Here is a 24,529-nt window from a genome sequence, read left to right as displayed (position 1 = left end):
GCACCGTTCCCCCCCACTCGGCATGTCAAGATGAAGCTCCAGCCAGCCTTGTTTGGAGATCGTTTTTATCTGATCGCCTTCCCTCTGGTGTTGCTGCATGTCTGATTTCGTCCTTCCATGATGCTGGGACCCAGATCTAACCTGCAGCTCTGCCTTGCAGTGCTCATCACTCATCAGCCGCCTCCTCGTTCCCTGCGAATGCGAACCACATCTTCAACGCGATCCACTCCTCCATGCGGCAATGGGGATCGTCGCTGAATCACAATGGAATGTCATTTTTCTTGGCTACGGTGCCTGAGGGGACCCAGCTCTACCATGGCAACTGGCGTCCTGATCCGGTTCAAGGCCCTGAATGGCTAACCTTTGAGCCTGAACACGCATTGGTCTTCACTCATCCATTTCCTCATAACCCGCCTCCGAAGGACGAGTGGCGGCAATCGCAACCGGAGCCTCCTTTGCAACCGCAACAGGTAATTAGGGGGTCGAATCAGGCGGAAGATGGATACCTGCACACGTTCGCCGCTGCCAAGGATCTGCGACTTTTGTACATCGATGGCATGTCCGCTGGAAAGACGCAGAACGGGACCATGGCCTCCCAGGGTCGGATTCTGTTTACCAACGGACTAAAGGGTGGGGGAGGAGGCATGATGGATGAACACATACGGGCGCAGATTTTCTGTCGCACGGTGCAGGAGAAATGGGATGGGCGCTTGGATGGCATGATCCGCATGGAGGCCGGGTTTGTGATCATTTTGTGTGATTTTGCACGGGACCTCGAACTGCTCCGGGTGACCCGAGTCCGGCCGAGTGAGAAAGGGGTGCCAGGGGAACAGATTGGGCATCATGCTGCGAGAATATGGCTTCCTGCCGTGGCTTCCCGGTATTGGGGAATCGGGGGTGAGAGGGTGATACTGAACTACGAGCACTTCGTCAGCGCATATCTCTACGATTTGGACCGCTTCTCGAAACGGGGGACGTTTCTCCCCAGATTGGAACACCTCCCCCTGATGATTTGGAGCCGATGCGGCGAGGTCTGGATGCCTTGATCTTGGATCATGAAACGAGCGAATCCTTCACCAACTGGCAGGCTGTGGCAGACATGGTCGTCGAGCGGTATGCGGCTCGACTTCAGTACCTGGCATCTGGCCAGGCCTCAACGCTGCACAAGCTGCAGTAGGAAATCGAGGACGTCGTGACTCCTTTTCTTGATTACCAGCAACGAAACATGTCAGCTGAGACGGAGCGCTGTTCTCGGCAGTTCATCAGACGATCAACACCCATCACGACCGCTGCTGGCGCAGCGGTGCTGTCTGTGACACGCAGCATCTGCGCGACCATGCTGGAAGCATTACATCACACCGGATATCACAAGATCGTCGACCAAATCCAGGGCCTGATGGGATATCTGTCCTGGACGACATGGAAAGACTGTAACGGCTGCGGTGATCATGAAATTTGTATGTTTCCCATGTGGCCGCTCGGCACCGTGGACGACTACAAACACCCCCAGTGCCGCGACTTTGCCCAGCTCAATGGTGACGGGTCGAGAATTGGGGCGGATTTTTGGGTCGGCGGGTGTCCGCGCTGCCCCCCTGACTCTTCGAACCTTCAATGGCTCCTCCTGAATTTCCGAGAAGCTGCCGAGAGAAATGAATCCGTCTCGTAACCGCTGCTCTTTCCGTCTCCGCCAGCCTCCTGCAAATGAGAAAAGGCAAACCGTGGCCGGTGAGAGGAGCTCGCGGGCTCGCGGGGCTCGGGGAGATTTCAGCAGAGAACGAGATGAGGAGAATAATTTCCACGGAGAACAACCGTCAAGCAGGCGTTTCAATCACCCGAAGCTCCAGAGAACACACAGGTCGGACTTTTAGGAACTCGAGCAACTCAACTCCACAAGTCGCAAAACTCAGAAACTGCCAAATTACAAGTGCCAGCCAATCCCCGGATCGTCCGGGCCCCACTGGCAATAGTCTGTGCCACGGGCTGCAGATCCCTCAGACAAAGGAATTTCAGCCTCGAGATTTGGATCTGTACTTCTGTACGACTGGTCGAGCGTTCTTGATCCGTTTTTGGAGAACCATTGCCTCCGTACCTGCGCCATTGGCAGCCACTTTTGGAACTGAGCGGCAGTGGACCCGGACTTTTCGTCCGGCCGGGGGCTGGTCAAAGACTGCAACCCATCAGCCATGATCCAGATGCTTGCTCGGCAAAGCATCTGCGAGGACACGAAAGAGAGCCTGCATCAGTTAGGCAGGAACCCATCGCATCAGCAGTTCTGATAGGTTCCCTGGCTCAGGTCCAGCAATGGAAATTGGACAAAGGCTGGAAATGCAAGCCACTGGCCCGAGCAAGAAGCTCCAAGCTCCTGCCATCTTTCTTTACTCAAATTGCCGAGTCGGGGATCGGCCATGCAAAAATACACTGGATAGTCGGCCCCGTCAATGCCAGGCGCAATTCCAGATCGTGGGCCTAGAACCAGGCAACGTTAATGAAAGAGCAAGGGGGACAAGTTGAGGAGCAGTATAAATATGAGCTTGGAGTTGCCTTCCTCTACACTTTCTCCTCTTCAGTCATTCTTTCCACAATCAAGCAGCCTTTTTTTCCCAGCTCTTGTCACTCCTTTGACGATCGTTCCGACCAAGGTTCATTCTTTTGTTTGCTTGATTTCGATTAATCTTCTTGATCTACGTTCAGCGTTTAAGAGATACCCAAGATGAAGGCTTCTGTGATCGCTGCCCTGACCTGGGCCGCTTGCACTATGGCCAGCCCCATCGGCCTCAACGCCCGTGAGCTCACCGGTGGTGAGGATTGCACTTGCGAGCTCGAGACCGTTACCCTGACCATCCCTGCTCCCACCGGGACCATCGGTGGTCCCACCGCCATCCCCCCCGTTACCAACACCGATACCGTGATAGAGTTGCCTACGGAAACTGCCACCGAGACAGCTACTGAGACTGGCACTGAGACTGCCCCTCCTACCTCTACTCCCACTCCCTCTGACTGCGAGGACGGCCACTGCCATGGCACTGGCCATCTTGTTCAGGACCTCGGCCCTCAGGCCAACCACCTCCTCACCGTCACCGGTGCTGATGGCGAGAGCTTCCTCGTTAACGTCAGCGAGGACGTCTACGACATCCTCGAGGGCCGTGTTAGCCTTAGTGACTCGATTGGTGAGGTCATTGGCGATGCTGCTTCCATTGGCGACCTCGTTGCCGACCTTGGTCCTATCATCGACTGCATCCTGACCATCGTCGGTGAGGACTCCCACACCCTGCTCGTCCAGCTTGCTCCTGACGTCGCCGACCTCCTCCGTGGCACCACCGTCACCCTGGGTCTCGACTCCATTGCCAACCCTGTCGGCCAGGTTGTGAAGTCCCTTGGCTTGAACCTTAAGCGCGACGTGAAGCACAACCTCTTCAATGTCAAGGGCCTCAACGGCGAGAACATCGTTGTTGATCTCGCCGGCGACGTTGGCAACATCCTCCACCACCTCCACCTCTCCGGCAATGTTGGTACCGTTATCGACACTGCCATCGATGTGACCCAGCTTCTCCAGCGCCTTGGCCCTGACACTGAGGACCTTCTCGTTGTTCTCGGCAGTGAGACTGGTGCCCTTCTCATCCGCCTGTCCCCTGAGGTCTCTGACGCTGTCTCCGACGTGCTCCCCAAGGTTGGCGCGCCTCTAGGTAACGTCGTTGCTGTCACTGCCGGCAACCTGTAAACAATACGCATTCGCATTCTAACTGACCACGGAGTACTTTGAGGAACGAGGTTTGGATAGCTTCATGTATTATAGTTGCCTACCATCTTTAATATAATACATTCACATACTCTCGTGCATGTTCGCAGTGTCAGGGAGTTGTAAAAAGTAATTTCCAGAGACTCGCTGAGAACTCCGGACGTGGGGCTGGGTAGGCCGACACTCCCACATGCAAATCAAGAGTCTCTCCCAAACACCGTCGATCCAGAACCAATCTTCCGCTCTCCATGTCTCCTCGTGCACTAAAATCCCCGACTGTCAGAGATTGTGGGACGCCGTGGGGAAGAGGAGAAGGCGGGTAAGACTTGTTCCGCTATGGGCGTTATATATCTACTCCGCACTCTCCAACTGCTCTGCAGCGGACTGAGCGAGTCAAGTGAGAAATAGGGAGAGAGAGAGGTATAGAAAAGAAGGAAAATTTCAGCAAAATGGCCCCGCAAGATCTGAAGGTCGCCATTCTGGGTGCCGGTATGTCCCTCTCTCACCCAGCGGTCGTCCTGCTCTACTGAGACAAGGCTCTAGGAATGGGCGGTCTTACGTCCGCGCTCGCTCTCGCGGAAAAGGGATTCAAACATATTGACGTCTATGAGCACGCGTCTGACCTGGGTTTCGTGGGCGCAGGTATCCAGCTCGCGCCGAATATGGCGCGGGTTCTGGACCATCTCGGCGTGTGGAGAGGGATTGAGGCCGAGGCTGTGAATATCGAGGAGACGAGTGTACGGGGTATGTTTGCTCTTCTATGTCTACCCTTTTGATTGATTGATTGACGAGGTTACTCGGAAATAAAATGCCAATTATATGTTAACGGGTTGGTTGGTACAGCCGGCGCCGCAGACACCGAACTCGCGCACGTCGACCTCAGATATATTGAGTCAACCTACGGCTACAAACACATGGTCGGGCACCGATCCTCGCTCGCAAACGGCCTGTATCAAGGCTGTCTGAAGCATGCGGACAGAATCACCTTCCACTTCGCGACCCCGGTCTCAGAAGTCACGTCCTTTGGTCCACGACCAGCATTCACCGTAACGCCCCGCGACCCGTCGAAGAAACCCTACACCGAAACAGCGGACGTCCTCCTCGGCGCGGACGGAATCAAATCGCTCGTCCGCGTCGCGATGCTTTCCGAACTAAACATCCACTCCGCGGTGAAGGATACCCAGCAAGCCGCATACCGAATCATGATCCACAAGGACCAGGCGAGCGACGATGCAGAGCTCCTCTCCCTCATCGCAAGCAACAAGGTCGTCCGCTGGATCGGCGAGAAAAGACACATAATCGCGTACCCGGTCTCCAATAACACGATCTACAACCTGTCGACGACGCAGCCGGATAGCAATTTCGCCGCCGCCACGAACGCAACGTACACGACCAAGGGGTCGAAGAGCGCCATGCTCGGCGTTTTCGCGGACTTCTGTCCGCTTGTCCAGCGGATGCTGAATTATGTGCCGGAGGGGGAAGTCTGCGAGTGGAAGTTGCGCGTCCACGAGCCGCTACCGACGTGGGTTCATCGGTCTGTTGCCCTGGTCGGGGATGCGTGCCACCCGACCCTTCCGCATCTGGCACAGGGTGCCGCGCAGGCAATTGAAGACGGCGCCGTTCTCGCCGTTGTACTTTCGAGGCTTCCGTCTACAGACCCTGAGAGTATCCACAAAGCGCTGAAGGTGTATGAGAAAGTACGCAAGGACCGGGCGTACGCGCTTGTTGAGCTGGCAGCTGCGAGCGGCAGGGCGCTACACTTGGGCGATGGCGCGGCGAAGGAGGAACGGGATAAACAATTTGCGGCGCTCAAGGCCGGGAAGGGTCCTGTGCCGGATAAATGGGCGGATGCGGACGTGCAGAAGGAGATATATGGGTTTGATTGTATAAAGGAAGCGGAGACGAGATTCGAGGAGTATTTTGCGTAGGTTTCCCTGCCCCCATTTCGACCAGACTGAGGACTCGCATTTTGAGAAGTTGAGGGCAAAGCTGATCCAGCCAGGTCTGCACGTGTGACCAAGTTGGCATGAGAGTACAAATATGTGTATATAGCATAGAATGAATCAACGAATAAACCATTGAACTCGGCTACGGCTTGGCACATCCCCGACAGGATCAGTTCTCAGAAGCAAAAGCACATCGGCCCATATCCAGCTTCACTGCCTCAACCTCAGGCCTGATATCAAAATCAAAGATATCCATCGGCACCCCAAGCGTTGTACAGGCGTTCGGTATGTCCACCAAGCCTGCAATATGTCCCTGCACGGGAGCACAACTGAGGAGCAAATAAATCTGGTAATCATCATAACCGTACCTCCGCAAATACTCAATCACCCGGAGACAAGTCTGCCGATAGGCAATCGTCGCATCAAGATAGTGCTGCTTGCCCTTTTCGTCGACCGAGAAACCTTCAAACGTGAGATATCGGCCCGGTCCGAACTGTGGCTCGACAGGGCCGGGGTGGAAAATGGGGGATTTCATGGACATTTTGGCCATGCCGTCCTTTATGACCGTGAACTTGAGTGTGATTACACCAGCCATTTCGATGGCTCCGCAGAAGGAGATTTCCCCGTCACCTTGAGAGAAGTGCAGATCTCCAACGGAGAACTTGGCGCCAGAGACGTGAACAGGGAGGTATACTTTTGAGCCGCGGGAGAGGTTCTTGATGTCACAGTTGCCGCCATGTTCGGGACGGCCCTAGTTCGTGTCAGTGGGATCTTTTTACCTTCGGAGACTAGAGAGGAATGGTACTGGAACGGTCCGCGCCCCCTCGCGACCAATCTTCGCGGTAAGCTCTTCGTCTGCACTACCTCCATGGACGTTCTGTGGCTCTGGGGGCTTTGCAACATCACAGCCTGTGGTGTTCGTCGCAATCAACTCTCCTTCACGCCGGTTCCACTCGGCCAGGACTTCTGCCGATGGCGCGCAACCCAAGATGCCGGGGTGGATGAGGCCGGCGAAACGTACATGGGGAATATGGCGGGAGGAGCAGAAGATGCCCTCAAAGTCCCAGATGGCTTTGGCGCTGCATGGGAGAAAGAGTCAGATAACACACTTTAGAGTTGTAAGACTAACGCACGCTTTTGGGTAGATCTCATCCAGAAACCCTCCTCCATTCTCGGGGGTAAAGATACCAGTGAATCCCCAGGGTTGGTCCTCGAAGGGCTGAACGTCCTGGATCTCAACAAGGAGAACGTCACCGGGCTCGGCTGTTTCGACGTCGAATGGACCAGAAAGGTAATGGATCTGTGTTAGATCGACGTTCTTGACGTCGTCGGCGGAGTCGTTGTTCTGGATCTGTCCTCCAGTCCAGTCAAGGCATTCGATCTTGACGACTTCGTTGTTTGCGATCGTGCCGCAGCTGGGGACTTGGCCTGTGAGCTTTTATTTGACGGATCTAGACTAGAAGCATACCGTCTGGGTGCCATCGATTCTAATCTGGTCAGCAATGTTTGACTAGGGGGCAGTGGTGACATACGTGGAGACCTTTCTGTTCCCTGGCAGGCTTGTTGAGATCTACTTTGAGCGCGGTTCTGATGCATTTGGTGCCCATGTTGACGAGTTCTTTGATGAATGCTGATTAGAAGATGAGTGATGAGATGAAGTCATGAGGCACCCTCTTTTCTTCCCCTCAAGGTTAGCCGACCCCTCACGCATTCCCCTCAGTCTAAATGACCAGAGCAACCATTTCGCGACAGGCTTATCATTGCTATCAGCAGCCTACGGATGCTTATCAGGGCCGGTATTTGGAGTCAAATCCCGTTTAGGAAGCTCGATTGAGAAGGATTTTTGACAAAGCACATCACCAGTTTTGTCTAGATAAGTGGACTAAATAAATTGGCGCCGAGGAATGTCAGGCTTGGGAGGCTCTTCTTCGTGCGCCGCCAGGTTGATTTTGTCGAGATTATCCAGTGACAACCTCAGAAAGTCGTGCTTGTTCTTCCATGTCACTTGTGTCTCAGCAAAGCCCTCACTTTGAGTAGGTCTGGGTGGGGGGTCGGTGATTTTGGTGATAAGGTACGCGGTGGAGGCCTCGGCTACACCGTACATGAGAACTCCGATTACAGGGATCTTCAGCACAAATGTAAACGCGAATGCAAAGCCAAACAAAACCCCTTCGCGATCCAGGAACCAGCGACGTTTCTGTTCAGAGCTAAATCGGATGCGGGAGAAGTATGGCTCGAGCTATGGCCAATTAGAGGAGCATTAAAGCAGAGGGGATGAGACGTACCAGTTCACGCATCAAACTGCGAGAAGCAAAGTAGCTATGCAAGAAGGTGACGAGGAACCGCTTTGGAAGAACAAGGCCTAATCCGAAAATGACAGCGGCGGGGGTGGTTCCAACGGCGCGGCGGAAGGTATAGAAGGAGGCTGCAGGCATCACGAATCGGCCAACAATGGGCACAAGTGAAGCCAGGTATATGCCTAGAAGCATGCCAACCTTACCTCCATACCTTCGCAGGAATGATATGACCGCTTGATGGATCGGCTTGGATTCGTTCTTGTCGCCCTTGGTTGAGTACTGTACCAGGTTTGGATAGTACATGGCGCGTAGAGTTCTGGGTTCTTCGGCCTTGTGCTTGCGAACGTAAGTCGTATCGACCCAGTTTAATGCTTCCATGAAGCTACAGTCGGTTAGCGTACGGACGTCTGCTACCATCGTAACTACTTACATATCATCCAACGCTGGCGTGATGTATCTCAATAGAGTCATGAGGAGGAAGGGGATTTGCAGAACAGACTTATTCAAGAAATCCAGCCCATTAAGGAGACTGTCATCCCAGGTCGCGTCCTCCAGATTGACAATCCATGAGCTGAACCATATGAAGATCCTGACCGCAATGATCTGGTAGACATTAGCTGTCTTCTCCACCACGGCAGTAACACTGGACATACTGGTATCTGAATGATGAGTTGGATAACAACTCCAATACTAATAGCGAGAGCTGCTTGCCGAAAATGGTCATGCTTGAACAATCTTGGATTTTTTAGAGCACGAAGAGCTTTGAATGTTAGCTGCGGCTCAACTTAGCATCATCAACTGGTTCAGAACTTACTACCAACCACGGTTAGCTGGAAGCCGCGGATCACAGCATTCGGCTCAAAATTTGACATGACGATCGCTAACTTTGAATGGTCTATTTCTAGCCGGTGATTTACACCTCCAGACAGAGAGAAACGGCTGGGACTGGAAAGACTGAAGAATCATGACTGCCTAAAGGCTTACCTAATCACCGCAGGGTCACTGTGCAAACAAATCCTCGGAGTCCAGCATATTGTTCAAAAGTCTGTACTATGAATACACCATTTCAGGAGACATCTGATAAACATACAATGCACCCGAAAAGCTCAGCAGATGATTATGCACAGAGGGAGACTGTAAAAGCAGGAGACTGCGAAACAAATGCCTTGGCACCTTGATGCAATGACTCTGGGATGGGGGCATTTCTGCCCCACTGGGTCCTGGCATCTGCGATCAGTGCATCGACACTGATCTTATTGGATTCAATGCAGCACTAAGGAGCAAATGATCCTGTGAGTTCATTGTTCCTCGACAAGTAGACTCTGATTGGTATCTGGGCTTCCTCTTGTTTGAATATCTTCTTTCGATTGATTCGACGCCCCCGGACAATGGCCTTTCGTTCCTCACCATCGCCCCCTTCATTGTTTGCCCCAAGCTAATCAACCTCTGCTCCTTTCCTCCATTCATTCACTTCTTTGAATCAATGTAATTTCTTACTTCCCCTCAATCAGTCCCAATGAACCATCATGTCTGACACCTTTGATGCGCCACCTCCTCGACGATCGCTCACCCTTCCCACAAAGCTGAACCGAGTCGCTCAGCGCAGTCCTGACTCGTTCAAGCAATCCGAGAACGACCTTTTCTACCACCCCTCTGCAAAGGTCGTCCATTTTGCCCCTCGAGCTATCGCCCCCGTCCCTTCGAGTTCCACTCCCTCTGACTTCGACTACCCCGTTGATACCGTCGAGACGTTACCCTGGCGATCGCCTACAGAAAGAACGGTCGCATTCGCGCCACTGAGGTTGGAGAAGGTGCATGGACTGACCGTGTTTCTGAAGTGTGGCAGTGTGGTTCATGCGATCCTCAAGAACTCCCAGTGCTGGTGTGTTGATGGGGAGGCTACCTTTGTCCTCCGTATCCGCCCCCTCACATACTATCGAATCGAGCTGCCGAATGGAACCGAGCGGGACAAGGAGCTTGTTACTCAGATGAAAGAGGCACTGCCGAAAATCCTCCGCTACGAAGTTACCCCATGCCCGTTCAAGCGTGGCTTCACGGTCGAGATCCCAGAGGAGGCGAAAGCTCCCCGACGGAAGAAGGCGTGGCGGCCTAAAGAAAGAAGAGAAAGTACCCCCTTACGGTCAACATACTGCCGAGATATCCTGATCCCGAAAGAGAGCACCATGGCGAACTCGTTAAGCGCCGGCGAAGATACGGATGGAACCGCCACCGACGATAGCGGCTTCACACCGAGGGGCAGCAACAGTGTAATCTTAGAGACAATTCCGGATGACCAGGAACAGTTACCGGAGCCGGTCAATAGTTCGAAGCCGCTCGAAATGCCGAGGCGATCAGTGAGTGAGACGCAGCAGGGCTTCCAGGCCCTGCTGGCGCGGTTTGAGGAGCCTTCTGAGTCCCAAGATGACCCGGAGCAGTCGCTTTCTTCAAGTGTCGACTCCTTTCACTCGATCGATATCACGCCAAATCCTTATTTAACCCCTCCGTCTCCCGCCTCGCCGGATGATGCAACGCCGCCGTATGGTGAACCCTGCGATGTACTAGAATCGCCAAGAGAGGAAAAGGCTGCTTGTCAAGACATACTGAAGCCGCCGTTACGTTCAGAGCAAAGCATAGACCAGGTGCCCGTATCCACGGGTTCAATGCAAAGCTTATCCCCTGACCCAGGCTTCACACTCCCTCGGACTCCTGGATCATTCTCTAGCGCGAAGTCCACTGAGTCTAATCCAAACCTTACCAGCATGAGTATCGAATTCCGGCGCCGCTCAAAAGCATCCCGCGAACGTGAAATATCTCCGATGCCTCCGGCGTCTACCTTAATCCTCTCCAATCCAGAGAAACAAGATGCTACATCGATCATCCAGAAGACTTGCACACTGGTTCTCGTGCCCCCCATCCAACTACTCATCGTCCTAATTCATATTGCGGCACGGATCGTCCTCGGGCCAGGACTCGACTCTCCCGTTGGATCCTCCAATTGCAAACTTGAACGTCAGCCTCCTGACGTTTCTGAGGCCGTAGATGACTACGACCTCCCACTTACACCAGAATGTTCGAGGAAGCCGTCCTGCCGAGCGTACGAGTAATATGGACCTGAACTCAGGTTAAGTCTTTTACGATATCTTAGTATCCTGGTTTCTTCTCTTGAGACCGATCTTTTTACATTTCCAACAGCGCTCCTCTTTCCCTTTTCATCCTATAATAACGGCCCGACATGATCATTTTCTCCTCTACCATTTTTTTTTTGTGTACCCATGTACAGTGAGCTTCTCTTCATTGCATGTGCACTTAGACGTTCCCCGGCTGTACCTTAGCATCGCCATACTAGTGCCAATATAATGGCCATACTCTATCCCGTATTACCCAGTAATCAAGTAACGGTATAACTCTTCCTACACTAGACATCGTAAACTTCTAGGACACCAGATACACACTGAGAAACCCATCCCTGCCACGTTCATGCTTGATACCTATTCACAAGACCACAAGACATCCGGTATATGAACACAAAGAAGATCCATAGAATATCTCAATCCCAAACGCCGTTAATGCGATCTAATCCCCTCCCGTCCCAAACTCAAGCCTTGGTAACCTTCCCGGTCCCGCTCTTGCCCTTTGCCTTCTTCTGCTTCCGATCTCGCTTCTTCAATCCCGTCATCCCAGCCTTACACACCTCCGCATATCGTGTGTAGAATGTTTCAAGTTCATCGGGTTGCACCACCGTTGAAAGCTTCACTTTTGATTCCTTCTTCTTCTTCTCCTTCCCTTGGCTTGAAGAGGCCTTCGGGTTCGGGGCGTTGGTGTTTCCGTCTGTTGCACGGATGAGAATCGGGGGCGGAATACTGGTTTGCTGTTCGGCATTGGTAGATTCCGTGGAAAGGAGCGGTTTTTGGGTAAGGTAGACGGAGCCGCGAGCCTTTTGCGACGTGGATGTGAGGAGGGTTGTGAGGGAGGTGAAGAACTGCATTGAGCGAAAATGTTAGCTCTCATGCGTGGAATTCGGTATATAGGACAGGCTGAGGAATCCGCGAGACGTACCTCCTCATGGTTGAGAGCCTTTGACATTCTTATCTCGTGATTTTACCCTCGCGAAGCAATTCAATCCCACCTGATGTTCTGGTCGGAAATCCGAGATACTCATCCACGCTGTGGGGCAAATACAGTACCACTCACCGCCTTCCGCTCCGCCGCCAATCTGCGGGATAATTTTTGACAATTTTTATGCGCCAACTTTCTTTTTGCTTTGATATCGCCGTCAGAGGTCGACAAATTTACGTTACGATGCCTCGTCCTAGGCATAATACGACCTTCTTGCCGCGGGGTCTTCGGCAAGAGCTCGGAATCAGAGATCGGTTTGGCGAGAAGAAGAAAAGGCGGATCGAGGAGCTCTCTCGGCAAGAACGTCGACAGGAAGAGAGGGCGGGGAGGAAGGCTCCGGGGCCGGCTACGACGAAGAGAGGACGTACTCGTGGGCGTGATGAATACGATGATGAAGAGGTCTTTGACGGTTTTGAGGATGGGTCTGATTATCGAGGAGATTTGGGAGAATCTGATGAGGAGGAGGATGTCATGGCCAAGCTTAGGGCTGCGAAACAGAAGAATGAGAAGCCGAACTCCATCACGAAGAAAACGAAAAAAGCACTCGAGCTAACAGCCGAAGACGAGAAGGTGGCCGACGTTCCGCGAAAGAAGGTATCGAAGGCGGTGCAGGAGAAATTAGAACAGGATGATGCCGAGATTGCCGCGCTTGAGAAGAAGCTTGGCCTGAAGAAGGGCAAAATCCCTAAGAACTTTGCAGATGACGGCCTCGGAGATTTACTAGGCGACCTAGACGAGGGTTCTGCGGACGAAAGCCGGAAACGCAAACGCGAGGCAGACGAGTGGCTATTGAATAAGAGGAGAAAGGCGCAGGGGCTGGAACCTGTCGGCGATTCCGAAGAGCCCGACAGTGATCTAGGAAGCGATGAGGATTTCGAATCTTTCGACGATATGGGAGATATGGCGGGACTGGAAGATGATGAGGACCAAGAGAGCGAAGAGGAGCAAACTACGCCGAAGAAGAAAGAAAACCCCTACATTGCGCCTGTTCCAGCGGCAGCAGAGCCTCAGCCACCAAAATACATACCACCCTCACTACGAGCCGCGTCAAATTCAGAGTCCGAATCGCTCACACGACTTAGAAGGCAAGCGCAGGGCCAACTGAATAAGCTTTCCGAGGCGAATCTCGTTTCCATTCTTGCGGAGTTCGAGAAACTCTATCGAGAATACCCCCGTCAAAACGTGACGTCGACGCTGCTATCCCTCTTATTTGGTCTTATTTGTGAGAGGTCTGCTCTCCAGGATACTTTCATTATCCTACATGCGGGTTTTATTGCAGCGGTATACAGAGTGGTAGGAACGGATTTCGGTGCGGAGATTGTACAGAAGATTGTGGAAACATTTGATACCGGCGGAGACGAACGGGGCAAGTTTGAAGGAAAGGAAACAATTAATTTAATTGCCCTTCTATCGCAGCTTTACAACTTCCACGTCATCGGCAGTACCTTGATCTTCGATTACATCCGACTCTTCCTGCAAGATATCAACGAGGAGAATACCGAGCTCCTCCTCAAGATCATCCGAAGTAAGCTTCACGTTCCCCAAGCATTCAAGTGAAATGACTGACAAAACTAGACTCTGGCCCTCAACTCCGACAAGACGACCCATCCTCCCTCAAAGACATCGTCCTCCTCATCCAACCAGCCGTCGTAAAAGCTGGCGCAGACTCCCTATCCGTCCGCACGAAGTTCATGATCGACACAATTACAGACTTAAAGAACAACCGCCTCAAATCCGCCGCTAACTCCACCGTTGCCTCCGAGCACATTACGAAAATGCGTAAGATCCTCGGCTTGCTCAACAACTCCCGCGTCATCCGCGCCTCGGAACCCATCAGCATCTCCCGGAACGACATCCACAACTCCTCGAAGAAGGGCAAATGGTGGCTCGTCGGCGCCAGTTGGAAGGAAGACCCTCTGGCGTCAGCCCAGCGCGAACTTTCCACCCTGCCCTCAAGCAACCAGACTGCCGCCGCTACAGGGATAGAAGACGATAGCGACGGCGAGCCGGACTACGCTTCCCTCGCCAAAGCCCACCGCATGAACACCGATGTCCGACGCTCCATCTTCGTCGCCATCATGTCCGCAACAGATTACCAAGACGCCCATGTGCGACTACTGAAACTCCGCCTGAAACGGGCTCAGGAATTCGAAATCCCCCGCGTCCTCACCCATTGCGCCTTGGAAGAAGAAGCGTACAACCCGTACTACACCCTAATAGCTCGTCGGCTTTGCGGAGAGCTTGGCCGCCGCATCAAAGTCTCCTTCATGTACACGCTCTGGAACGTCTTCAAGCGCATGGGGGAAACAGGAGATCTAGGCGATGACGAAGATGACGATGGATTCCACGGCGAAGATGAAGAGAACGCGCTCTCCATGAAGGAAATCGTTAATTTGGCGAAGATGTACGCGTCCCTTATTGCGGACGGCACCTTGACACTGGGTGTCCTGAAGACACTTAACTTTGCATACCTGCAACCGAAAACAAAGAACTTCGCCGAACTCCTCATGATAAGTATCATCCAGCAATCTCAGAAGAAGAAGAAGAAGAAGAAGAAGAAGAAGGGGGAAAAGCCAAAATTAAAATCCGACGGCGAAGAATCCGAGTTCGATGAGAAGCCCCTTGTGGAGATCTTCATGCGCTCGCGGGATACGCCGCAGATTGTTAAAGGGTGTATATTCTTCCTGCGGAAGGTTGTTGCGAAGACGGATATTGTTTCTTCGGACAAGGAGGAGAAGATGGTGAAGTGGGGTGTCAGGGTTGCGGTTGATGCCTTGAAGGTTGTTGAGGGAGAAGAGGGTGGAGCTCTCTAGGATTTTCGTATTCTTTATTTTGCCTTTGGGGACGACTCTACCCTCTGATTAGGAAAGCATGGCGTATGGGTTGCATTGGGATGTAGCATGGGTTTCGAAAGTTGCGCATGAAGCACAAATCTTGTATTTATACGGCGTCTGCTTGGAGTATGTATCATCATTAGAGTAAAAGGTCCGCAATAGACGCCTTGGGTATCATCAACCAAACGATCAACAGCAACGGACTAGACATAACAGTACGAGCTAATCCGAGGAGGATATCACTTCCCACTCCATACCAACAAGCCACCTCCCCAGACCCGGGCAACGCGCACTCTCATGCTGCAAAGCCCGCTCATACTCAGGTGCAACGCCTGAATCGAGCTCACTGTCTACCTCCCAAACCAACCCCCGAAACACACCCACAACATTTCCCGCCTGAAGACTGGGTACATGAGCGGAAGTCCGTAGTTCTCCTGGGCGGAGTCGAGGAGGCCCTAGAAGGAGGGCATTCCTTGTCTTTTGCGGAGCATCTTCACCGTCTCCCGACTCCATATGCTCAAGGGAGGGCTCATCTTGACCCCGTACAAAAGCAAGCAGGCCACAGCTACCAAGGGCGTGCTGACGGACGTTACTTATACGAACGACCAGTGAGTATTTCTGTTGTAAATCAACGGATGATGGACCCGCCCCATTGCGATTGTCGCGGACCGCCAGTAGTTGCTGCTCTCGTTTAGTTCCCATTTCTAGGATCCAACTCCGCACCTCTGCTGCCATGCCACCGGGAAGGTAGCTTGGGGCAGATGAACGTTGACGTCCCCGCCCGCGAAGCGCATGGGACGACGGTGAGAACGGCGTAGGTATGTCATTTTGATCATCCTGTTCGGGAGAAGGCGAGCGTGGGAGCACGAAGACTGGTTTTCGGGTTGTCGGCCCTGGGGTCGCTGCTAGCGGTCTGAAAGGTTGTTGAGATTGCGTACTGGATGGCGGATAAGACGGTGAAGGCACCAGGAATCGGGGAAGGTTGCGAGTGGTCTGTTTGGCTGTTACAGGGGTTGCAGGATGTCGAGGTGCCCTTGAAGGAGTTGTCCGATATGGGAGAGACGGAGACGGGGGCTCAGCTTCCGGAAAGCGAGGCTCTGGAGGAGAGGACTCTATCAGGTCGCGCGGTTTTCTAGCTTGAGAGACAGGTGTCGCTTGATGAAGAGAGATCCGACGTCTTTTCGCGCGAGGTTTCGTGGGTCCGAAGAGGGCTTCGAGCTCGGCATCTAGCTCTGCCACGTCCACAGGTGGACTACTAGGGATGTTCTCGGCTCGAGTTTCATCGGCCGGCGCTTCATAACGGCCCCATTCATGATCCAATTCGCTGCGAGGGTCTTCAATCACATCCTTCCGGCTGGACGTTTGAACCGGCGCCGCTGTTTGGGTGACACGAACGGGAAATGGTTCCGCATCTTCTTCAGAGAGGATAGAATCACTATCTCCTGCCCTTTTAGGCTGGCCTACTGCTCGCTGGGAGAGGACGAAGCGTGGGGTCGAGGCGAACTGCGAACGCACATTTTGGCGCGGAGCGTGCACTGGGGTCTACATTGACACATTAGCTATCGGCCGATCTCAGACAGTGGGAGCTTACTTTAGAGGTGGGCATTAAAGCTATAAAGTAGATCATATAGCGTCACATCGTCGTGGGGTTAAAATCGGAGACTGGGAGGTTGATGGATGGGAGAGCTGGACTGGGCTGCGCTCGTCCCAGTTGGCACCTCAGGCACCAATATTCACACTCCAAATTATGGATTCGTGCTCCAAGAATACACTTGTTTTTCAAGGAACCTTGGAAATATCTTTCTATTCCCTTCTGCCTTCAAGTACATGTCGCCATCGGCGAATGGAACTAAGGGAGTAGAATTTAGGAACAACAACTCAGTGCGCCTAATTCTCCATGCTATCAAATTAGGTACTGTATAAGGGCTTCGGGAATGATGCGCCACAAAAGCTCGAAGACTCGGCGAAACCGGAAATGCAAGGCCCTTCCTGTGGAACAGGGGTCTTGTCACTTTCTATGCAAATGGCTAGGGGAGATGAGGGTGACGAATAGGAAATCTTCATAAATCATGACCACGATAATGCCGTTTATGAAAAGAACTTCCGAGCAGTGGCCTTCTCCTTAGCCTCCCGGGTCTTAATGGCTTTGTTAACCTTCGCTGTTTCGGCAGCGATTGCAGCATCGTTGGGAGCCAATTTAGACGCCTCCTGCAAATCTTTCAGAGCCTCATCTTCTTCCTTGAGCCCGCTGCTGGCAACTGCACGCCGATAGTAGACCTTGGCCTTATCGGCATCTTTAGAGTTGGCGGCATCAGCCACTTCGAGGGCGTAAGTAGCCCAGGTTCTACCGTTTTTGAACTGGCCAAGTTTGTTTGCCAGAAGAGACGAGTTGGAGTGAAGGGTGAAGCGCAGTGACTTGATTTGTGGTTCCAGATCCTTGGGGTCTCCCTCTTCGGGCTCGGGGAACTCATTCAGATAGCGCAGTCCCTTCTGGTACTTCTCCAGGCCTAAACTGGCGTTGCCATTCTTGAAGGCGGTATTTCCGAAGTTCTTGAGGTCCGAAGCAATCTTGAAACACACAGGAGCATTCAACTGTTCGCCCTGGTGGTCGTCCGGGAAATCCTCGTATGGGTCACCAGTAGCATCCGGAACCTGCTTGTCCGCATTCTCGTACTCCTCGCCCTCTAGCTCACCACAGTCCACGATAGTCACATCGGAAGTGGGCTTGTCGGCTTGAGTTGGTAGATTCTCGATCTTCCGGATAATGCTCTTGCCATTGATCGCTTCACCGAAAACCACGTGCTTACCGTCAAGATGAGGGGTGGGAACGGTAGTGATAAAGAACTGGCTGCCGTTGGTCCCAGGACCGGAGTTGGCCATGGAAAGGAGGAAAGGACGTTCGTGCTTCAGCTCGAAATTCTCGTCGGGGAACTTTTCGCCGTAGATCGACTCGCCACCAGTGCCATTGAACGCGGTAAAATCACCACCCTGAATCATAAATTGCTTGATAACTCGGTGGAAGATCGAGCCTAGAGGAGACTGCATCAGATTTCCGGTTGTCTACCCAAAACTCGATTGGAGCTTGCACTACCCTTGAAGCTCAATGGCTTGCCCTGCTTTCCCACGCCCTTCTCCCCGGTACAGAGGGCCCGGAAATTCTCCGCCGTTTTAGGGACAACTGGAAATATTGTCAGAGTGAATGTGAAACAGGCGCAATGAGTTAGTGGGCAATACCATCATTGAACTATGAGGCGGGGTAGTTAGCAACACCGTAGCAGCGAAAATCACCCAAGATGAGACTCACCAATTCCAGAGCAATGCGACCGGCCTTCTGCTGGCCGATTTGGATGTCGAAGAAGACACGAGGACGACCTGGGTTTTAAGTTCTGTGAGTATGTCGAAAAGAAAGCGGGGAAAAGCGGAAGACGTACGCTGAGTCTCAGCCATGGTGGAGCGTGAGTCGGGGAGACTTAGGGAAGTGGATGCAGAGAGAGAAGGTCGGCACAGATCGAAACAGGGCTGGAGGTGAGAAGGAGGAAGAAGAAGAAGAAGAGGAGTTGCTCGCAGGAGGGGAAGAAAAGACAGCCGCCAGAGTGGGCTCAAAGGAAGCCTTCAATTTGACGATGCTTCAGGAAGCTTCCATCACGCCGCGCCACGACGGCAGACTGCCTGCGCGCTCTGGATTCAAGGAGTTAATTCCAAATTGAGGGGATTAGCTGCTTGAGATGAGGGGCACTGTGCTCTTTTCAGTCTTCTTCGCCCAGATTGACCTCACGGCGGCACTTGATGAGATTAAGCTAAAATGATCGCTCGAGGTGCAGTGGATTGATTATTATTGGGCCTCGGCCTCATTACGGCTTCTCTGGTTTCGAGTGTCTGTGCAAAGGGATTGTGATATGAGAATAGGGAAATTACGGAGGCCAGAGAGGCAATTGAGGACAAATAGTTCGGGTTTCATGCTCTTCCTTTCCTGCAGCCCTGCCAGTGCTATAACAGGCAATGCGATCCTCTCTCCACTTACCAGGATTGCGGCGGAGGTATGGGTGCATAGACAGCAACACACTATTGGACAATTTATGCAGTTGTCACTCCGAAACTCTCCCAAAAATCGGTATTTTGTGGAGCTATACAAGTCTATATGAACAGTTGTGGGGTATCATCATGACCAACCGATCTGTGCGCCTACTCCAGAAGCTCCGCAGGCAGCTTAAACTCAACACTCCCCGACTTTTGCGAATCCGATGAGGCCTTGTCGTCTGCACTCTTCTCTCTTTTCGGTAACTGTGTGTCTACCTCGATTGTAACCTGGCCGTAGAACACAATTGTTAGCCGCTGGTCCTTAATTATGAAAATCACTAGAGACGCGAGAGCTAGCCGACCGCCGCATCCTCACTGCGGTAGTCGACACCCACCGGCCCATCATTGATCAGTTCAACATCCATCAGAGCTTGAAAAATGCCATTCTTGACGCGCTCAGGTTTGTAGCTTTCGCCGAGGCGCCGATAGAAGTAATCGTATAGTTTGCGAGCGGTATCGGCACTGGCCGCCTCGTGAAAGTCGGGTTGTTTGCCTTTCTTTAACTGGCCGAAGAGCGTAAATTGAGATACTACAGGGGTCAGTATAAAGTACAGAGCTGGTAAATAGTCGACATACCACAAAGTACTTCGCCATCAATGTCTTGGACGTTCTTTTTCCACTGCTCGTCGACCTTGTTAATCCCGTTCGGAGCCGAGTTCAAACCACTAACCCAGGCCGCTTACCTGTTTATCGGTATCAGCCGGGAATAGCCTAGCTTTCAATATCCGGTTGATCATTGTGTCCACATCCTTCTCCGTGTCTTCCCTTCCGACTCCCGCAAGAACCAAAAGGCCCCGGCCGATCTTTGAGATGAGTTGGCCATCCACGGTGACGGAAGCGGATTTGACTCGTTGAATGACAGCTATAAACGTGTTAGGATGCCAGAGAACAATTCGAACATGCTCCTTACCCTTCATGATATTGCTTTCCTCGAGCGAACCCGTTACTGGCGGGAGGTGGTCGCTGGCGAGTGTCCTAAGTAAACCACCAACCCAGGAGATGAGTTTCAACCCATAGATATCTCAGCTAGACATCCCAAAGCAATTCAGAGTTAGGCCGGGATAAGATAAGTTAAAAGGCCCTCAAAGTCCGTGACAGCTTGCACATGAGATGCTTTTCCCCGCCTTTGCCTGAGTGGACAAGGCTATCTGGCAGAACTCCATGTGACCGCCTGCCATTAAAGGACCATATCCCCAGCTTCTTGGACCACTGGAAAAGGTAATGAGACATTCACTTGGCCTGTTAAGACTTTCTTAACACTGATACACCGTCCAGTTTAGCTGTGAAAATTTGCTAGGCAATCGATTTCTTCCTTTATTTCCTCCCAGCTCCTTCCTGAAGCCACCCCCAAGATCTATCCGAATACCTGCGCCGACTGTCCTGGACTTTTCGTCTCTTGGCGATCTGTTCGCCTGAACAGCAGCCATGACCTCCCGCAAGACGCAACAGGAGATCGACAAGACCTTCAAAAAGGTTGCGGAGGGCATCCAAACATTTGAAGGCATCTATGAGAAGATCCGCGCCGCCAGCAACCCCACACAACGCGATAAGCTTGAGGAGAACTTAAAACGAGAGATCAAGAAGCTTCAACGATATCGTGATCAGATCAAGTCATGGGCTTCAGGCAATGAGGTCAAGGACAAGGGCCCGCTGCTTGAGCAGCGCAGGGCCATTGAGACTGTGAGACCCCCACAAACTTTAGGGGCTGCTGGAGAGGCTAATGGAGGTACAGTGCATGGAACAGTTCAAAGCCGTCGAGAAGGAGATGAAGACCAAAGCCTACTCGAAAGAAGGCCTTTCCGCCGCGTCGCGACTCGATCCGAAGGAGAAGGAAAAGGTCGAAACATGCGATTTCCTGTCCAACATGGTGGATGAATTACAACAAAAGATTGAAGCCATGGAGGCAGAAGAGGAGTCGCTTCACATGTCAATGAAGAAAGGAAAGAAAGATGTCACGAAGACCAACCGTCTGGCAGATCTTTCACACTTAACGGAGCGCCACAAATGGCATGTGAATAAACTGGAGCTGTTGCTACGATCACTCCAGAATGGCAACATTGAAACAAGCCAGGTGCTGGATCTCAAGGAGAGCATCAAGTACTATGTGGAAGACGGTCACAATCTAGACTACTCCGGGGAAGACGAGACGCTGTACGACGATCTGAATATGGGCGACGAGACTGAAGCGCAATTTGGAATAAGCGGTGACAACGACCGGGTGTCCTCGCAAGACACCCAGTCCATGCAGGAAGAGGAGATCGAAGTAAAGCCCAAGCCCTCTTCGAAAGGCGATGCCACTGGCAACCGCAGGCCGTCTGCTCAAATGAAATCCCCGCTTCCGGTTCTGGCAACACTGCATCCTTCAAACTCAAGCAGCTCAACCTCTGCCATGAAACCTGCCCCCCCTCCCACGCGTCTGCCTGGTGAAACCTTGAAATACGCGTCTGCAGCCGCTGCAGCTGCTGCAAGTGACAAGAATGGCGTGGGTATCGCGCCACTCCCCCCTCCACCTGGCACCAGTCCCGCCTTCCCTGCTGCAGTGCCTGCGTCCAAGGCTTCCTCTACCGCCTCACCTGTTGCCACACTAGCACAGCCTGTGCCGAAAGCCACGCCCACTGCCGCTATCGTGGCGGAGGAAGGGCGTTCACGGACCCCTGCTTTCAGTCCTAAGGTTTCTGCCGCTGCCAGCGCTGCAAATACGACGCCTAGCACACCTGCGATGGACAAGGCAGAAACCGACGCCTCGAAGTCGCAAGCCACCACCAATGGAGAAACTGGGAAAGAGTGCCAGCTGCAGGAGGAGGGAGAGGAATCCGTCTACCATTTGCCTCCTGGTCTACAGGATCTAATTCACTCATTTGAGGTCACTAAGAGCCGCGCTTCGGCCAATCCCACAAGCCAGTCACCTTCGGTGCAGCGTCTTCTTACTGCCTCTGCGGCCAACTGCCCGGAACCTGCAGATGCTGAGAAGCCCCGTCACTACAAGCCCCAGAATCCCTCCAACACTCCCCTCTATTACCCTCAGGAGCCGTTGGCAATCCTGGACGACCCTCGACTTTACGAGACCGGGCGGATTGACACGGACACCTTGTTTTACTTGTTCTATTACCGTCAGGGCAGTTACCAACAGTACTTATCGGCCAAGGCGCTCAAGAACCAAAGCTGGCGATTCCACAAGCAGTACCAGACCTGGTTCCAGCGACACGAGGAGCCGAAGACGATAACTGAGGAGTTTGAACAAGGCACCTATCGCTTTTTTGACTATGAGAGTACCTGGTAAGTTTCTTGCCTCGCATGTGGTTGTCTATGGTTTCATGGTTTCCCCTCTAACGCAGGCTGCAGGATGAACCGGCGCAAGGCAGATTTCAAGTTTGTCTACAAGTACCTGGAGGACGAACTGTAATTGAACACTTGTGCTTATTTACCCTGCCTTTGCTCGCATTTTTTGGTTCCCACCTTCAGATAGTGGTCAGACTCGATCGGGGTCACCTGTTTCGTCACAGGAAGACAGCGAGGGTCCAGTCACCTTTTGAGTCCTTTTTTCTTTTTTTGCGCGTTGACAGGAGAAAGGATCTAGCTTCGATCGCGGTTCTGCAAGTGAGACGGAATCAAAGCTCCCCCTGTCTCCCTCTCTCTCTCTTTTATTTTTTTTTCATCACCCTCTGTGATCGATGGGTCCAGGAACTGGTGTTTGAATGGGTCTGCAGGACAGGGAGTTCTACACGGTTCTTTCGTAGTGGTCGACGGACATGCAGCATGTCTGGAGTTGCTGCTTGGGTAACCAATTGAAATAGACGGAGTCTGAAGAGAAAGAAAGAAACGTCCTCGGTCGCCAGAACAGTCCCTGAGTCCCAAGTGTCGGGAGGAAGTACGAAAGCGGAAGAGTGGCATTGTTACACAGACACAGGCGGAAACCGTCACGGTCCAAGCACTGAAGGTGGCTGTGAAAGGGATCAGATCGGCGCAGACAAAGGAAGAAAGTGAAACTGAAAATGATCAAAAAAAAAATTGAAATAAAATCATCATCAATAAAAATAAAATAAATTTGAAGAAAAACTTGAAAATAAAATGGATAAAGAAGAAGAGTAAAATCGCGCCCCGATGAAGAGACAATGTCGAGAGGATAAAAATAGGAAGATCGAGTGCCTGGTGCAGGCCTCTCTGTATCTCGACTCGGAGCATTGGAGCTTCCCCTTGCGAACTATAGGGTTCGTCTAATGTTGCCGCATCGACGTTCGGTGAGGGATTTTCAACTAGCGCGAGACTTGAAGAAGGGTCACTCAGTTCGCCTTGAAAGTCGAGCACGGTCAGTTTGGAAGTGGAAGGTGATCGTGGGCAAGGCTTGCAGAGAAACCGAGACAGCGAGAGAGAGGGAGAGAGAGGAGGAGTCTGCCTTGCAGTCAGCCTCCTCATCCCCAGACCGCTCGTCAACACAACCACTCATCGACAAGCAGATTAATCCCTCCCGTTATGAGATCATTATTGAAGACGATGAGATTCGACAAGGCTGTCACTCGTGCGGATCCTCAACGCCCCGCCGGGGAAATCGTGCCGACTTGCGAGTTGCCCAAGGGCACAAGGTCCCACAGGCAGCTGAGGAGTTACCTCATACCAGGCACAAGTGCTTCGGAACCAAAGAAAAGAGAGAGAAAGAGGGAACAGAGGAGTCCAAAAAGACTCACGGAATCGTTGTTCACACCCAGTGCAAAGGAAGCCTGACTCGTACTTCAGCCATCGGCGGCCTCCGAATTGAAAGCCCAAGCGTCCTCAGCAAATGACGATCCCGCACGTTCGCCTTCCAAGATAACAAGTTCAACCTCAGCCGACAGACACAGCCAAGAGGCTGATTGGCGCCAGGACGAACTCGAGCCGCATCCCCCCTCTTTTCCTCCCCCTCGAATCACTCGACCTCCACCTCTTCGTCTTCGGCTTGCAGGGTGCTTGTCCAGCACAGCCTGTTCCGCCCGGGTGCAGGAAAAGCAGCGTTCTGTCGCAACTCGCCAGTGTGGGGGATCGCTCTGACGATATCTCACTGGCTCCAGTTGATTGTTCCTTCCAAGTAACCGGCCCGTGTGGATATGCCCTGGTGCCTCACGCCAATCACCACCCACAACCTGTCATGATTCTTTGGCGACCGGGGGGGGGGGTGAATCACGCTAGAAGCACTAGAAGGATGGAAGAACTTTTCCAAGGCTTCGATCCTGTTTCTAGCGTCAGCGCTCGCCTCGTCGACCTACGCTAGCAGGGATACGTCACTCGCCCTGTGCCAATGGCATCCAAGCGGCCGGGGTGGCTGTGTGGCCCTTTTGTCCAATGTGTGCGCCGAGTCTGCATGCATGGCCTTCCTTTTCCTTGGGCCGGACATTTTAGGTCGGCTTCCAGCGCTTGCTCAGGTGATTTTCCGCCATGGATGTGTTCGTATCGCCAACTTGACGGCGGGACTAGCCTCTTGGGTCTCATGCATGTGCGAAACCGATGTCGATGACTTCCACACAAGTCCTCGATTCAAGTCTGCCCTCCGAA

General features: G+C 52.6%; 13 protein-coding genes across 13 annotated transcripts; 7 read left to right on the top strand and 6 right to left on the bottom strand.

Moving 5' to 3' along the window:
* Positions 1–30: 30 nt before the first annotated feature.
* BJX67DRAFT_371321 (uncharacterized protein) lies at positions 31–1,868 on the top strand (the record flags this gene model as incomplete). The annotated part of the gene is made up of 5 exons (XM_071031064.1): positions 31–61; positions 178–929; positions 989–1,102; positions 1,178–1,542; positions 1,820–1,868. The coding sequence occupies 5 exons, from the start codon at positions 31–33 to the stop codon at positions 1,866–1,868; spliced, it is 1,311 nt and encodes a 436-aa protein (XP_070887617.1).
* A 580-nt stretch (positions 1,869–2,448) lies between these two features.
* Positions 2,449–3,832, top strand: BJX67DRAFT_46828 (uncharacterized protein). Its single transcript, XM_071035065.1, has one exon. The coding sequence runs from the start codon at positions 2,711–2,713 to the stop codon at positions 3,716–3,718; it is 1,008 nt and encodes a 335-aa protein (XP_070887616.1). The 5' UTR covers positions 2,449–2,710; the 3' UTR covers positions 3,719–3,832.
* Positions 3,833–4,118: 286 nt separating this feature from the next.
* Positions 4,119–5,809, top strand: BJX67DRAFT_46753 (putative monooxygenase). Its single transcript, XM_071035062.1, has 4 exons — positions 4,119–4,225; positions 4,280–4,480; positions 4,580–5,660; positions 5,739–5,809. The coding sequence occupies exons 1-4, from the start codon at positions 4,186–4,188 to the stop codon at positions 5,764–5,766; spliced, it is 1,350 nt and encodes a 449-aa protein (XP_070887615.1). The 5' UTR covers positions 4,119–4,185; the 3' UTR covers positions 5,767–5,809.
* On the bottom strand, positions 5,758–7,503 carry BJX67DRAFT_46652 (acetamidase/formamidase family protein). The gene is made up of 5 exons (XM_071035061.1): positions 7,215–7,503; positions 7,151–7,169; positions 6,816–7,104; positions 6,488–6,761; positions 5,758–6,433 (listed from the first exon to the last, which is right to left on the bottom strand). The coding sequence occupies exons 1-5, from the start codon at positions 7,287–7,289 to the stop codon at positions 5,852–5,854; spliced, it is 1,239 nt and encodes a 412-aa protein (XP_070887614.1). The 5' UTR covers positions 7,290–7,503; the 3' UTR covers positions 5,758–5,851.
* Positions 7,504–7,564: 61 nt separating this feature from the next.
* usgS (transmembrane protein UsgS) lies at positions 7,565–8,851 on the bottom strand (the record flags this gene model as incomplete). Its single annotated transcript, XM_071032699.1, has 5 exons — positions 7,565–7,921; positions 7,968–8,361; positions 8,410–8,582; positions 8,633–8,739; positions 8,794–8,851. 5 exons carry the CDS (start codon positions 8,849–8,851, stop codon positions 7,565–7,567), a joined length of 1,089 nt encoding a protein of 362 aa, XP_070887613.1.
* Positions 8,852–9,355: 504 nt separating this feature from the next.
* On the top strand, positions 9,356–11,362 carry BJX67DRAFT_46649 (uncharacterized protein). The gene has a single exon (XM_071035060.1). The coding sequence runs from the start codon at positions 9,506–9,508 to the stop codon at positions 11,081–11,083; it is 1,578 nt and encodes a 525-aa protein (XP_070887612.1). The 5' UTR covers positions 9,356–9,505; the 3' UTR covers positions 11,084–11,362.
* A 1-nt stretch (position 11,363) lies between these two features.
* On the bottom strand, positions 11,364–12,233 carry BJX67DRAFT_46648 (signal recognition particle 14 kDa protein). The gene is made up of 2 exons (XM_071035059.1): positions 12,036–12,233; positions 11,364–11,958 (listed from the first exon to the last, which is right to left on the bottom strand). Exons 1-2 carry the CDS (start codon positions 12,060–12,062, stop codon positions 11,575–11,577), a joined length of 411 nt encoding a protein of 136 aa, XP_070887611.1. The 5' UTR covers positions 12,063–12,233; the 3' UTR covers positions 11,364–11,574.
* An 11-nt stretch (positions 12,234–12,244) lies between these two features.
* Positions 12,245–15,030, top strand: BJX67DRAFT_46543 (MIF4G domain-containing protein). The gene is made up of 2 exons (XM_071035058.1): positions 12,245–13,620; positions 13,671–15,030. Exons 1-2 carry the CDS (start codon positions 12,279–12,281, stop codon positions 14,906–14,908), a joined length of 2,580 nt encoding a protein of 859 aa, XP_070887610.1. The 5' UTR covers positions 12,245–12,278; the 3' UTR covers positions 14,909–15,030.
* Positions 14,884–16,786, bottom strand: BJX67DRAFT_46479 (uncharacterized protein). Its single transcript, XM_071035057.1, has 2 exons — positions 16,521–16,786; positions 14,884–16,471 (listed from the first exon to the last, which is right to left on the bottom strand). Exons 1-2 carry the CDS (start codon positions 16,554–16,556, stop codon positions 15,152–15,154), a joined length of 1,356 nt encoding a protein of 451 aa, XP_070887609.1. The 5' UTR covers positions 16,557–16,786; the 3' UTR covers positions 14,884–15,151.
* BJX67DRAFT_46478 (cyclophilin-like domain-containing protein) lies at positions 16,787–18,542 on the bottom strand. The gene is made up of 5 exons (XM_071035056.1): positions 18,361–18,542; positions 18,234–18,301; positions 18,164–18,173; positions 18,021–18,107; positions 16,787–17,958 (listed from the first exon to the last, which is right to left on the bottom strand). Exons 1-5 carry the CDS (start codon positions 18,374–18,376, stop codon positions 17,018–17,020), a joined length of 1,122 nt encoding a protein of 373 aa, XP_070887608.1. The 5' UTR covers positions 18,377–18,542; the 3' UTR covers positions 16,787–17,017.
* BJX67DRAFT_349936 (D-aminoacyl-tRNA deacylase) lies at positions 18,489–20,104 on the bottom strand. Its single transcript, XM_071028792.1, has 5 exons — positions 19,917–20,104; positions 19,690–19,868; positions 19,583–19,625; positions 19,342–19,535; positions 18,489–19,234 (listed from the first exon to the last, which is right to left on the bottom strand). Exons 1-5 carry the CDS (start codon positions 19,921–19,923, stop codon positions 19,112–19,114), a joined length of 546 nt encoding a protein of 181 aa, XP_070887607.1. The 5' UTR covers positions 19,924–20,104; the 3' UTR covers positions 18,489–19,111.
* A 135-nt stretch (positions 20,105–20,239) lies between these two features.
* On the top strand, positions 20,240–22,433 carry BJX67DRAFT_46415 (Not1 N-terminal domain, CCR4-Not complex component-domain-containing protein). The gene is made up of 2 exons (XM_071035053.1): positions 20,240–20,686; positions 20,739–22,433. Exons 1-2 carry the CDS (start codon positions 20,432–20,434, stop codon positions 22,284–22,286), a joined length of 1,803 nt encoding a protein of 600 aa, XP_070887606.1. The 5' UTR covers positions 20,240–20,431; the 3' UTR covers positions 22,287–22,433.
* A 627-nt stretch (positions 22,434–23,060) lies between these two features.
* BJX67DRAFT_46417 (uncharacterized protein) lies at positions 23,061–24,014 on the top strand. Its single transcript, XM_071035054.1, has one exon. The coding sequence runs from the start codon at positions 23,224–23,226 to the stop codon at positions 23,782–23,784; it is 561 nt and encodes a 186-aa protein (XP_070887605.1). The 5' UTR covers positions 23,061–23,223; the 3' UTR covers positions 23,785–24,014.
* The last annotated feature ends 515 nt before the right edge of the window (positions 24,015–24,529 follow it).

The sequence above is a fragment of the Aspergillus lucknowensis genome, assembly GCF_044049455.1.
Source record: "Aspergillus lucknowensis strain CBS 449.75 chromosome Unknown BJX67scaffold_13, whole genome shotgun sequence".
NCBI lineage: Eukaryota > Fungi > Ascomycota > Eurotiomycetes > Eurotiales > Aspergillaceae > Aspergillus > Aspergillus lucknowensis.
This window is presented reverse-complemented; position numbering and strand designations above follow the sequence as displayed.